The sequence below is a fragment of the Amphiura filiformis genome, chromosome 7 (assembly GCF_039555335.1).
Source record: "Amphiura filiformis chromosome 7, Afil_fr2py, whole genome shotgun sequence".
Classification (NCBI taxonomy): Eukaryota; Metazoa; Echinodermata; class Ophiuroidea; order Amphilepidida; family Amphiuridae; genus Amphiura; species Amphiura filiformis.
Window position 1 is genome coordinate 25,142,697 of NC_092634.1, and position 15,388 is coordinate 25,158,084.

Below are 15,388 nucleotides of genomic sequence, written 5' to 3' on the forward strand. Positions count from 1 at the left end.
TTTCCATGGTTATCTGAGATCTTGGACACCTAAAGTACAAGATGGCTACCCATAGCAACCATATGCATATTTCCACAGTTATACCTCTTGCAAATTATTTGACTCGGGGTATAGGTACATGAAATGTTGCCCACTTAACCAATGTTACGTTATTTATTGTTTAAATTTTGTTTGTTAATGTTACAGGTGAGTAGAGACTGACAGACATGACAGAGGAAAAGGAAGAACGTACATCTGAGATCGATGGACTTAATCTCGTTATTCCCAAGCCTGCTCATGCTCCTCCAGACCCTGAAAATGTATTGTCAAAAGAAGAGCAAGAAATCAGTCACTTCAGAGTGGTGAAACTGGTAGGAAACGTGTACATGGTGTACGAGCAGTGATGAGAGGTAGCTGAACTCAAAGATGATGATGTTCACAAAAAGCTTAAAGTTCTTGGACCACTCTGAAGTGACTGTGATTTCTTGCTCTTCTTTTGACAAAATGATACATGTTTGAGAGTCTGGAGGGGCATGAGCAGGCTTGGGAATAAGGAGATTAAGTGCATCGATCTCAGATGTACTTTCTTCCTTTTCCTCTGTCATGTCTGTCAATCTCTACTCACCTGTAACATTAACAAACACAATTAACAATCAATAACGTAACATTGGTTAAGTGGGCAACATTCCATATACCTATACCTCGAGTCAAATCATTTGCAAGAGTTGTAACTGTGGAAATATGCATGTGGTTGCTATGTGTAGCCATCTTGTATTTTAGGTGTCCAAGACCTCAGATAACTATGGAAACTAGCCTTGATTTTCATTGGTACATAGGTTCTAATTGATGACATTTCATTTGATTTATAGTGGTTGCTATGACTGCCATCTGGATTTGGTGTGACTTAATTGAGCGAAGTTACACACCTTAATTGCTCTTCTAGATTAAATAGTTACCGAGATATTGTCATTTCATCTGGTTAATGTGAATATTATATGGTTACTATCATGGGCGGCCATCTTAGATTGTGGGTGTCCTAGACATCAGACAACCACGACACCCTCTTCATTCAATTAGACAGTCTTGATTTAGTAGGGACAGAGACCTCAATGTCCCTTGTAGGTCAAGCAGATTCGAATTATTGTCATTTCATCTGGCTAATATGATGATTATGGTTGCTACGGGTGGCCATCTTGGATTTCAGGTGTCCTAGACCTCAGACATCCATAAAACCTCTTTCATTCACTCAGCCAGCCTTGATTTAGTGGGGATATACACCTCAATGACCCTTGTAGGTCAGGCAGATTCAATTATTGTCATTTCACCTGGCTAATTTGATGATTTATGGTTGCTATGGGTGGCCATCTTGGATTTCAGGTGTCCTGGACCTCAGATATCCATGAAACCTCCTTCATTCACTCAGCAGCCTTGATTTAGTGGGGATAGACACCTCAATGACCCTTGTAGGTCAAGCAGATTCCGAATTATTGTCATTTCACCTGGCTAATTTGATGATTTATGGTTGCTATGGGCGGCCATCTTGGATTTCAGGTATCCTGGACCTCAGACAGCCATGAAACCTCCTTCATTCACTCAGCCAGCCTTGATTTAGTGGGGATAGACACCTCAATGACCCTTGTAGGTCAGGCAGATTACGAATTATTGTCATATCATCTGGCTAATATGATGAGTATGGTTGCTACGGGCGGCCATCTTGGATTCCAGGTGTCCTGGACCTCAGACATCCATGAAACCCCCTTCATTCAATCAGACAGCTTTGATTTAGTGGGGATTGACACCTCAATCACCCTTCTATATAGGTCAAGTAGTTTCAGAGTTATTGTCATTTTACCTGGTTCATAAGTACATTTTGGCGGCCATTTTGAAAAATGGCCATATACAGAGTTTGCCCGAGTTTGGAATTTTCCACCTAGTAGAATTTGGAAGACCTATGCATACCCTACTCGAATCAACTTTCAAACTTTCCTCTTTGAAAAATGTATACGGGTCTGTAGGACAGGTCCTGGACTATATGTAAAAATGGCTAATAATGTCATCTCTGAAAATTCTAGCCCTGTCATAAAAAGTGCCTAGATATGAATGGCTCAGTCTGGAGTGAATCTGCTTCACCTTTATAGATGTCCTAATTCTTCAGAGTTCCATTTATGCATGTGCATGGTGGTGATCATTAAGTGCATCTAAAGGCAAAGTCACTGCTCCTTCGAAGCAGGGGTAGCATTAAGGCCCGAAAGCCGGGGGTTATTAATTTCCTGTGTTTTTCACTCCCGAGCTTGCAGAAAATCCAAATACATGAGGTGAAAATTAAATCTCGGGGGTGAAAAATATTTTGCAGTGTAGTCAGGGGTAGGAGTAAGGTCCAAAAGTAGAGTGTCAGAGTTCACCCCCGAGCTCGCACATTCCCAATATATGGAGGGTGAAAAATTAATATTTTTTAAATTTAGGGGTCATTCACCCCCGATCGGGGGTTAACGCTACCCCTGCTTCGAAGTTCTACATGCTTGATGACCAACATGGGTCTCCACACCCCACCATCTTGTTGTAATGAGTGACTGTTGATCAGCCAATCAGCATGTTCACTTTTGCATTAATTAAAACCATACTCTTAAAAATGAGTAATGTTTAGTTACACATGTCCCAACTTACACAGGTTATTGGATTCAGCCAAATTCATTGTCATTGATGGATATCAATAACCTCCGCGCCGGTGTGCGTATATCATCTAACGACCAATTTGATTGGGACGCACATGGCGTGATATGCGGAGGTTATGAATTAAAGGTTAATAACTGTGCATCGGTTATTAAGGCATTGTGAAAAATCTAAACATTTTGCCTTTGGAACAGAGGAATATCTCAAGGGGCGTATAGCCCTGAGGGATATTCCGAGGGACATGTTACTGATACAAATACAAGTACTAGTACGTTTTGAAAATACATGAACTGTTATGCCGCATATAATGTGTGCTCACAGAAATCACTGCGCCACACGTAGAGGTAATTGATGGATGTCAATATTACCTTCGCAGTCCGCATGTATATTGAGGGTTAAAGCCTTAACTCACTATGACCAGCTCTCACAAAATGAGCATAAAGGTGGCTCCTTGCTTTGGTCTTCAAAACTCAACATTTTCTCCACAATGTCTTTATTGTCTATTGAATTTTATCATGATTAATGGACTCTATCAGTATCTTCTATAGTGCTAAATGCTCATTTTGTGGGGGCAGGTGATTGTGAGTTGAGGCTTTGTGGCTCTCAACCCGCGATATACAAGTATGTACATTTATCCTTTGGTTGATAAGAAATCTCATTGGTCAAACACCACTTGGATAAAATCTGTATTAGCTGTGTAATCCTCATTAAAATACACTAATATTTCCCATATTACCTGCATAACATGCGCGCATCTGCGTAACATGACTCGTGCAATATCCTAAGACTCGCACACATACTTCATGTTCACCATGGCTGCATTGCAAGGAAAAAACTAGACTACTTTTCAGTAAGATCATAAAGCTAAATTGCTTCAGCAAAGTTTACGAACAAGTTGGAAGATAATAAAATTCATGTTCACTAAAGGATAAAATCTTTACCCCCGTTTGTTCTTTGAAATACAACAGGGAGTAAACAAATGAGAGGGAGTACTAACTAATAATATCATTTGCAAGCAATTTGATTGGGATGCAAGTGGTGTGATACACAGAGGTTATGAATATATTATAAACCTACTAATGATGGGCAAGATGATGAAATTAATATCTATTGTTTTGTTACCTCCAGGAAGTTGTTGTAAACTTCATAATTTGTAGAAAATGAAAAGCACAAAGGCAAATGTGAAAGAGACTCCTAAAATGGCAGATGTAGAGACCATGGCTAGAGATCTGCAAGACCTTAACTTGAAGCATGGTAAGAGATAAGGCCAAATAAAATAAACAAATAAATGTATATCGTCCCAGACTAATATTGTCCGGACTTTCTCAAAATTTGGTGAGGGAGGCCCTTATTATTTGTTAATTTTCCCAGACGTTACCAATCAATCGATATTGGGTCCAGCATTCAAGACATCTGCATCCAAACGCAAGTACCGCACCAGCAATCCCGGCATGCACGATTAATTTTGCTTGACGCTCGGCGCCCCTGTGCAATTTTGCCAGCTCATAGTACGCATCATGTTTGTTTGTTTGTTTGTTTAAACTGTCGCTCCGTGTGGAGACACGCTTGGGTCCTGATGGGACCAGGCTCAAACAAAATGCTCTTGAAAGCCAGGCTAAAAAGCCTATAAGCATGCTGGCCTATATGGAAAGAGAAACAAGAAACAGATTTGAAGACAAAGAACAAGGAAAAGAAGGCCACTCCCAACAATCAAGTGAACAATTTTACTGTCAGCCTTTGGGTCAAGAGAAAGAAAACCTCTTGATCCAAATCCAATCTCAACTGCGGCCACTGAGGTTGTCGTCACACCATAGAGAGTAAACAGATGATAAATATTTAAAAACAAACCAAAGATTGATTTTCAAATAGCATCGCATTTTTTCTGTTTCTTTTGTATTTTGTAGTCAAACAGGCTGACACAGAGATTAACAATGTACACTTCCCGTAAAAACAATTATTTTGTGAAATCTAAAGTGACAAAATACAAAACCGATGAGAAAATACGTAGTGTTTAGGTGTTTACATATTGCGAGCACTTCAGAAATCATGTGTTATTTGTTTACAAAACCCAATATCGATGTCACAGGAGTCAATTTGCCATAGTTTAAATTTTTAATAGTTTCTTGATTAAGTTTAAAATGACAGTGTGACACTCTCATCAGTATCAACCATTTTAATTCAGTTTATACAATGGACTTCCTTTAAAAAATAATGTTTTTCATGTTCTGAATCTTTTATATCACAGAGGTTGATAGTGGTTGTGCGAATGATGAATGCTGCAAAGGACGAGATTGTCTAAAAACCATATCAGAAGACATCAAACAAACTTGTCAACAGGCAAAAACTACCAAGGGTGTGCTATACGTAAGTCAGTATATCCATCCTCATCAGGAAGGTCCCCCGGATACGAGGCAGTACTTCATCTACAAGATTCCAGTTGAGAATAACACAGAAAGGGCCGTGTGCCAGAAAGCTTTTGTAGAGACATTTGGTTTATCGCAGTATTCCTTACAGCAAGCTCAAGGAGGTGAGAACAGGGGGTGTAGTGGGTGGGGGGGGGGAGGGGGGTAAAGCCAAATTTTTGTCTCATTTGTCATTTTCTTGTCCCATTGTAGGGGGAAATGCCAAATTGTTGTCCCCATTTGTCAATTTTTACCCATTTATAGTCATTTTAATGACATTTTACTCGTTGCTGTCCCAATTTTATCTCTGAAAAATTGCAGGGGGAGGGGTAATTTTCCCTGTAAGAATAAAATTTCCAAAATTGGTGATTGGAATATGAGCTGTACCTAAGTGGGGTGATTGATAAGTTTGCGACCTAATGTAGAAGGTGAGCTATACAGTTTTCTGTACTATAATTTGTTAACTTATTGAATGATTACAAGTAATTATCTTTTCTTATTTTTCTGTTAGAGATAATGTTTTGTTTTGTTAACAGAACATAAATACAAGTTTGATGATATTTTTGCCAAGCGATTCTAAATCTGCAAGACATTTTTTTGCACACAAACATTCAGCCAGAGCTTTCCGATGGTATAAAAATTGCCAACTTTTTTTAGAAAAGTAGGGGATGAGGCTGTGGTTTACAAAATGACTCTCTGTTATGAGGGGCAATCCTTCTGCTACACCTCGGTACTTGGTAGCTGTATTTATCTTATGACCTATCACATCTGCTGAGTTAGTCTGAGGTTGCTCACACTGACAACTCAAAATTGGGACGGCATTGGAGTGCAGTCAGGCTACAGGAAGTACGGAGTGACAGTGGCGTAGCGTGGGTCAACCGATTAGGGGGCACCGACCATGATTGGGGGGCACCGGCCGTTTTTCGGCTATTTTCCTTTGGGATTTTCTAAAATTTGCAATCGATTGGGGGGCATGTGCCCCCCTGCCCATATGCATACCTGCCAACTACTCCGATTTTGGCGGAGTTACTCCGATTTCGAGTTTTAAACCCCGAAAATCGGAGTACTCCGATTCTGAAAAAAAAATTAAAAATTTGTTTGTTTTTTTTTGTTTTTTTAATAATTATTTTTAAATTTCCTTTCCAAAGTTTTCGGCGACTTTGGAGAACCACTGGACCTATTCTGAAGTGCTAGGATCATTCACAGTTAATTTGAAAACAATTGGAAAAAATTACAAAAAAATTACAGTTTGTTATCCTTAATATGCAAACCACTAACTAATGTTTACCTCTTCATCTAGCACATATTATAAAATGCATGGAAAACCAATGCATGTATAATATTGTGATAGATGAAGAGGTAAACATTAGTTAGTGGTTTCCATATTAAAGATAACAAACTGTAATGTTTTTGTAATGTTTTCCAATTTTTATTTTTCAAATCATCTGTGAATGATCCTAGCACTTCAGAATACGTCTAGTGTTTCTCCAAAGTCAAATGTTGTTTTTTTTTGTTAAATGTTTTTTTTTCTGAATTTTTAACTTTGTATTGTGCATCATATCAGTGTCCTATCAGTTACGTAGGCCCTGTTATAATGCCAAAAAATCGCTTCAACGAATGATCGTTATGTACAAAAGTATAGGAAACTGCATTTTTAAAAGCACATTTTCTATGTGAAGGAAGCATATTTGTCAAACTTGTAAAAACAAGTCCCAGAATGTTTTTTCACATTTTTTCAAAGGTTGCAGTCATCAAATATGTGTTGAAATTGTTGCCAGATATGGAGTATAAATCCCTCCTCAAATGCAACCTTCAGAATAGGTCTAGAGGTTCTCAAGTTGCCAAAAAAACATTAAGAAAAAATGGATTTTTAAAAAAATTTTCACCTTTGTATTGTGCATCATATCAATGTCCTATCAGTCACGTAGGCCTTGTTATAAAGCCAAAAAATCGCTTCAACGAATGATCGTTATGTACAAAAGTATTGGAAACTGCATTTTTAAAAGCACATTTTCTGTGTGAAGGAAGCATATTTTTCAAACTTATAAAAACAAGTCCCAGAATGTTTTTTCACATTTTTTTCAAAGGTTGTAGTCATCAAATATGTGTTGAAATTGTTGCTAGATATAGAGTATAAATCCCTCCTCAAAGCTAGTGTATAAAAGCCTAGGGCTTCATTTTCACCTTGTTGTTTTTCTAGAAAATGTGTCTAATGTGAAGGGGCTTATAAGGGTTTTTACTGTGTAGAAACCCTCTAGCCTTGGGGGGCTTCGCCCCCTCAACCCCCACCGGGGCTTTGCCCCTGGACCACACCAAGGGCCCTTAAGCGGGCCCCTGGACCCCCCGCCGTCAGAGGCGATACTACGGGCGCTTCGCGCCCTACGTTCGCCATGTACTCTGTTTTCTAGGTTTTCAATGTTGGCAGGTATGCATATGACGCTACGCCACTGCGGAGTGACTCAGGCTACAGGAACTGAGCTACTAGTACTGCCCAGTGGCCCTGGTCACAGGTATACAGTATTAAAGTTCCATACAACAGCAATGTGGTCACACAGTACATGGAGAGGTTGTACATAGCTATATGTGATGCGATCAAGCAAAATGAGTCTGATGTCGATCAAAATCAAAATTCAGTTTTCAATCTCATTATATGAGCCATTCTCAATACAAAAGTAGTTGAATTATTATTAATTATTATTGGTTATATCTCAAAATCAATATTCCCGGCATCCGACTCATTGTACTTTTGCATCACATTATATGCCCTCTAAAAATCTGTTACAAGAATCTCCTCCCATGTGATAGGACAAAGCTTTCTATTTATTTCATTACAGCTGCTTTAAACAGAACCAAGGGAACACACACTGTAAGAGATAAAGGTAAGTTTTGTATTTCAACAGATCAAAAAAAGTTATGATTTTGTCAAGTTTGCAATCCTGAGAACCGTACGTGACTTTTGACACGTTACTAAATTGTTAAATCAAAAGGACATGAAATATTTGTCCCTACTACAGCTATTTAAAATTCCACTTGAAGACTGTAGTGGAAGAAGTGCTCACGTGCCAAAATACTAGTTCTGAGAAAATGGGGTCTAAAGTTTTGAAATTTATCTGCTGATCACAAACTTTATTATTTTGTACTAAAACTTGCAGGAGTAATTTTATATTCACTATTATTCTTTTACAGCTATAAATTAATACATTGTTACTTATTGATTTTCTATAATCAATAATCGATATCTTGCACTTGAATCTTTTTTCCACTACAATCAGTGGTCAGCTGTAAACAAATGGATTTTTCTCAAAATTGAATGGCAATATAAGTTACAAGTATATATTTTTGGAATGCCCATATAGAGAGGAACAATTTGATGTATCATTTGTGTAAATCGGATGTTGCTTAAAATTTGACCTCGTTTGACCTTTGGTTGACCTTGAGCTTATAACTCCTTAACTAAATGTTGTAGATATGACAAACCATATATTTTTGTAATCCTTATGACCCAACGAGCAATTTGACACTAATTTGATAGTGATCTGACCAATTTGAAAATTTGACCCCAGTTGACCCCTCACGTGACCCCTATTTCTGAGGGGTCATATCGGCCAAAATTTTGAGAAAAAAATTGCTAAACCCCAAAGACTTCAAAACAGTCAATAACTCATTTTCGCCAAAATGGCACTTGAGTACTGTCCCTACTACAGCTATTTAAAATTCCACTTGCTGTTGCCAGAATTAGCTGAGTTTTTATGGCTATTGCATTAAAAAAACACCTGTTTCCAAATAAGAAAATTGCATTACCAAGGGACCATTCACAAACACTTGTTAGGGGGCTGATGCAAAGGGGGGGGGGCATAAAAGTTTTGACCCTCCTAAGGGGGGCCTTCGAAAAATGACTACACATTTTCCTGGGAAAAGTGAGTTTGTATGATTTTCTATTGGGTTGACCCATAATTTTCATGTCAAAAAAGGGGAGGGGGCCTAAAATTTTTACGATCTGAAAGGGGGACCCAAACAAATTTTGTGATGACAATTTTTTGCATCAGTCCCCGCTAACAAGTGTTTGTCAATGGTCCCCAAAGATGATAAACAGGAAAATTCTGTAAAAATAAACCCAGACAAATTCTATGTAAGAAAACCCAGAAAATGCTGGCAACTTTGCTACCAGCAGCCCCATTTTTTCCAAGATTTTAACATAGTGTTTTAAATGGAGCTTTAGTTAGCAAAATCCCATCTAGCCTCTAGGCAAACATCAGTAGCCAGAAGTAACCAGTCTAAGGTTTTGCGATGACATGAACATCACAGGTATGAGAATTTTCAGTTTTAAAACCGAGTTCATTTTTTTTAAGTCAAAATTTCTGCAACTTTATTTAATTTCAGCCTGTTTTGGGTACGTTTTGCCCAATTTCACATGCATTTTCAGTTTTTTTAGGAAAGTGCAGTCTCATGCCTGACATAAAGATCGGAGGGAACTGGGGAAGTTTTACAATGGCCTAATTCAATGAACCCCTGAGTTCATAAATATTTACCTCTTCATTTTGGTCCTTTCAGGAGCTTCACCAAAGAGACGGGAGTCTGGTATATTCAAGCGTTTAAGGAGGAGCGTCAGCAAGAGATTCAGATGGAGGAACAGATCTCCAAGTGATGCCAGGAAAAATATTAAGGCTAAGGTGGGTATTTAATGGTGATGGTAAGATTCTACACTCTACTTGCATTTTGATTTAAAGGACTGTATAGAACTAACTTTAACTTGTTTAAGAAGTGACAGGCTTAAAGAAAAGATGGAGGGACCAACAGTTACATTTTGTAACGTTTGGTCAACATGGAAATGGTAAAAGTGAGAAATTTATGTTTATAAAATTATTGCTTTGAATGAGCGACTTAGGACTGGTGTGACCATTGTCAAACTGCCAGTAATTAGGAGTACAATGTATATATCATGTTTGAATGCAGAGGCCAGGAGCATATAAGTACCCTATCATCAAGTGTAACAAACCATACAAAATCAGCATATTTCTGGGTACTAACACTAACAGTCAAGGGTCCCATCAAGGATACTAGCAGTCAATTTTAGCCTCTATCCCCAGTAGTGTGACAATTTGTCAAATCCTAGGTCCACCTCTTCTACAAATAGCCCTTCAGACTGGTCTCCTGCAGTGTACTGCCCCACATTACTGCTTTTACCGTCCTTTAGTCAGGCTCTTGACACGGCTTCGACTATTTTGGCATATCGGTCCACTATTTTGTGACACTTTTGGCCAGCCGATGCTTATTCAACGATTTATAACTAAGCACTCTGTCAGTCTTTCAGATTGGTATCTCCCGCTGTGGCTATACTGTGGGTAACCCCCTGAGCACTACCTGCCGATCAAACATTGCCTCTGATTGGTCAATTATGTGATATCTTCACTTTAATCACCAATCAGAATGGAGCTTTGCAAATAATTCACCCCAAATTTTTTGCGTGGTGAAATTATTCTAACAATGTTGCTGATTGGTCAAATTGATAATGAAAACTTTGTTTTGACCAATAGGCAGCTAGTTCTCATAGGGTTAAAACACAGCAATAATATTATGGCATATTGGTCCATTATATGTGACACTTTTTGATTGAAGCTAGACGACACTTATTCTGTGGTTCATGGTTTATTTGCGGAGCTGAAATTTTTTTTTTTTTTTAATACTGTATTTCCTCGAATAGTCGCCCCCCCTCAAATAAACGCCCCACCACTTTTTTCAACCAAGATGTTTCAAAAATGCTGGTATTTCCATGTTATCTTGTGTACTAAGCTTACCAAGTAGCTCACATGGCCGATAATAGCATCAGATCGACTAAAATCTACATCGAAGTCAGTGTTTCTTGTTCATAGTACGTTATTTTAGTTTTATTTTAAGTGTACCTAATGATTTTAACAGGAATTATCGTACTAAAAATGACCTCTAATAAACGCCCCCGTTTGGAAAATGCAACACCCCCGGGGGCATTTATTCGAGGAAATATGGTCTCTTTAGTTCAATTTGGGCATATAATTTGTATTTTGGCTGCCCCACATCTGCGATGGCTGCCCCACATTTTTCAACCTTGCTACAGCGCTGCACATGCTGCATAGTTGCATTACTCATATGCTCAATAGATTTCAACTCTGCCTTGTTTAAAGCTTTTTTTAATATCTTGAGAATACCTCTTGCAGGGAAGGTAATCAGTGCAAACTGTGAAGGGAAGCCCTGATTTATGTTTAAGATTTGTTTCAACTATAGCAAAATATCTTGATCATGAGAGGATGTACCTTCTGCGTCAGTGTACTTTTCATGGAATAACATGATCACACAACCTGCATGACCGAACCTTGACCTTGCCTATGACCTTATTCGAAAACCTTGATTGGTAAATCCTCAAAAGCTGATGATCGAGAATTAAATATTTTGCCTATAAAACTTCTTATAATGCACCCTGAAGGATATTTGGTAAGGAATTGTCAATGTTATACAATTGTAATGTTGAGTTTCTATGTTGTAAATTATAATAAGGCAAAAAAAAAACAAGTTTGTTTCCCGTAGCACGCTCGCTCGCATTTCGTTTTTGACAGCTTTTTTGCGCATTTAGATTTTTTTTTTCACTTTTGAAAAAAAAAACCTGGAAAAATTGAAAAAAATAATACATACTGGAGTAAACGTTTACACTACAAACAAATGTGAGTGTCGGAGTGACCTACTGTAAATTCCTGTTCCAATTTGCAGTTTCAGGACATGGATAAAAAAAAAAGAAGCATTTTGCATTTGACTTTTTAGACCTGCTACAGGAAACGAACATGGTTTTTTTTGGCCTAATGACAGAAAACATCCAAATTTCATCTTATCTTGCAGGTATCATCTCATGCAGTTGTAGACAAAGTAGATTTTGACTTGGCAAAAGCACAGATCGTGAAGAAACCTCAAACTCTTGGAAAATTTCACCAGAAAAACAACACCACCACGCAGCAATCAGCCACGTGGAAAACATCCCAAACAAAAACCACCGCCAGGACTTATGAGATACAATGGGAGGATCAAACATCGATTTCAACCGATGCAGAGATTGAAATTAATTTGCCCCTGATCGGGGGAGGCGAAGTGGGTCTTGGAGCTTCGCACACAGTTTGCATCGGTAGTAGACGGTGTGCCGAGACCAGCGAGGTGGATCGTTGGGAGTTTGTTCTTCCAGGGACCGTAGAACCAATGAGTGAGTTGATTATCGAGTTGAAAGCGAGAAATGTGAACTATTTGTACCAGTTACGGCTCACGATGAGGAAGGGAATAAAGTCTGGAAAGTGGATGGGATTTATAAAGTACGCAATATATGAATGCAGAAGTGGTGTATATGACATGAGGTCAAAGTTGAAATAGGGCGATGAGTTAGTTCTAAAATTACTGGGGCAAGGTTTCCTTGGAAATTATGCTCTGCACACTATTTAGTGCATTACTGCCATTGGTTGTGTAATTGCCATTGGCTTGTCACAGGCGCTTGGCCAGCATTGTCAGTCCGGCCGGGGGAATGGTATTGTCCCTATTTTTTGCTCTTCTTTATCTTTTCTCCCCTTCTTCTTGTCCCCTTTTTCCGCTTCTCCATCCCCATTTTAGGTGCCAAGCCAATAGCGTAGACAACAGTAATAATGACACTACTGTCCATTGGGGGTTGGGATATAAGATGCAGTCTGCTCCTCCCCACTAAATAGATTTATTAGGTTTGTTATTAAACATTCATAACCTCATTAATAAACGCGATGCGTGCGATCCAATTACATTTAGTTATTTGTGAAAAGCGAACATAAATCGAGGTCATTAATATCTCACAATTGACCGCAAAATGCGTAATTGTTCCAATGTCGCACACAATTGACCGGCGTTTGCGTGTTGTTGTGCGTCGAACAAACTCTTGTAGCGTTGGCTGCCATATTTGGATTGCGGCGCTACCATATTTGAACAGATTGTGATCGCACTTTTGTTATTGGTCGTCATGTTTTAGCCTGATCGATTTTTGGAAAGGGAAGATATAAAAGTCATCTATTTTTATAAACGTTTGAGCAAAATTTTGTGTTATTTTGTAAGGTGAAGAGATTAAAGTGAGCGGTTATGAATGAGGTTAATAACTTTGCATCGGTAATATATCGGGCATTGTGAAAAATCTAAACATTTTGCTTTGGACCTCGGAATATCCCTCGGTTCCAAAGGCAAAATGTTTAGATTTTTCACAATGCCCTCCAAATAACCGATGCGCAGTTATTAACCTCTAATTATAAAAGATTTTTTTAACAAAACCAAACTTTTTCTCACTAATGACGGTTTCACCTATGGTTGGGATACCTCCAATTGGAAGTAAGGATCAACTACCATCAGTGATGATACCTACCAACCATGATCGGCAAAACCGTCAATAATGAGTAAAAGTTAGGGTTTGTTCAAAATCTTTCATAATTATCTCCACCCTGTTTATTTTTTGGTAGGGCAAACTTCGTTTGGTGAGCATGCACAAATTTGGTCATGCATGTGCACACCATCATACTTGGTGCTAGCCGATGAATACAGACACTTAATATAGCACATTATTACGAAGAGCCTCAATGCGCTTTACAACAAAATATACAAACATAAAAAACATTAAAAGAACCAACATGCCTCAGAATACAGTCAGAAGGAGAGCAAAACAAGGCCAAAGGCTGAAACTCAAATGTGATGGTTTTACAAAAGCAGGCAAGCAATAAAAGTAAAATACAGTTATAGAACCACAAAATATAGGCAAGCAACATAATGATATAATATGAAAGTAAGCTACAAATATATCAAAGCAAATATATAACATAAAAAAAATTACAAATGGCAAGTAATAAAAAGAGAGTATGGATGACCAGCATCCACGCCCTCGGCAAAAAAAGAACATGTCAAACAACAATATTTTAATGCAGGCAAAACATCTAAACAAACATCAGAATACATAACATAAGAGCATAATACATTTCAACAAACTATATGAAACCACTAATGATCAATTATTGGAAAGATCATTAATAATTATGAAAACAAAACCAAATATTGTGATCAAGCAATTAACAAAGATACAATATATATGCAAAATATAATGCAAAATGAATCAAAATATGAACCAATATGAGGAACACGCAAAGGCAAGAGTAAATAGGGAACCCTTGAATAACGAAGAGGTCACCAGTACATATGAGCAACATTAAGATGCAAACAAAGTATAATGATAAACAATTCAATCATAAATACAACAATTATAAAAGCATTAATGAAACTGGTTATCAGGAACATATAAAGACAAAATATTATATGGAACTCTGGAGGAGCAGAGGTTAGCCAGTACATGCATCCTCAGCCTAGATCCTTAGCATCCGGCTCTTGAAACAAGCAGGGAACCCGAGCACAAGAAAAATAAGCAAAACACACAACCCTGGTGGAGCAGAAGTTGCTAGCACATGCATCCACAACCAAGATCTTCAGCATCTGGTTCTTGATGAAGCAGGGTATTACAAATTTTGAAACATGTGTGTCTTGAGCAATTTTTGGAAACAAGCAGCAGATGGGCGGAGCGGATGTTTTCTGGTAAGGTGTTCCACAGTGCGGTGCAGCTGGCCTTAAAAGCTCTATCGCCGTAAAACTGAGTAGATGAGCGGCGTGTAACAGACAGAAGAGTTTTGGAAGATGGCGAAGATGGCGTTTGGGCTTGTACAATGAAATGATGTCAGATATGTAGCGTGGAGCAAGGTCGTTGATCGCTTTATAGGTGAGAAGAAGGATCTTATAAGCTGTACGCTGTTTGACCGAGTCAGTGAAGGGAATGAAGAACTGAAGAAAGATGTTTGTGATGAGATCGCGTGCGACAAGTCTGGCAGCCGTATTCTGGACTCGTTAAAGCTTGTTGATATCGGAACAAGGAAGACCATACAGGGCAGAATTGCATGAATCCAAAAGCGATGTAACAAAAGTGTGAACCAGGCGCACATGTTGTATCATCTAAAAATTGCGAATTTGGCCGTCTGAAGAATTACTGTGAGAGCACCTTTGCTCGTCGTCGAAATGGACACCAAGATTGCGAACGCACCATGACGCTTTGATCTCTGAACCACCAATTGTAACAGTAGGAGATGGGGATGATGTATTTGAAAAGCGTGATCTGAAATGAAGAACTTGGTTTTAGCATCATTGAGAAAAAGTTTATTTTCGATGGCCCACAATTTCACATCCTGGATACATTTCTCAATTCTGGAGACTGCTGTATCTCTATCCTCTGGAGGGAATGTGAGGTAGAGTCGCGTGTCGTCTGCATAAAAGATAGTGTTGAT

General features: G+C 38.5%; 1 protein-coding gene across 1 annotated transcript; it reads left to right on the plus strand.

Moving 5' to 3' along the window:
• Positions 1 to 206: 206 nt before the first annotated feature.
• On the plus strand, positions 207 to 15,008 carry LOC140157739 (uncharacterized). Its single transcript, XM_072180987.1, has 7 exons — positions 207 to 350; positions 3,807 to 3,903; positions 4,895 to 5,176; positions 7,886 to 7,930; positions 9,603 to 9,721; positions 11,916 to 12,270; positions 14,830 to 15,008. Exons 1-7 carry the CDS (start codon positions 207 to 209, stop codon positions 15,006 to 15,008), a joined length of 1,221 nt encoding a protein of 406 aa, XP_072037088.1.
• Positions 15,009 to 15,388: the final 380 nt, after the last annotated feature.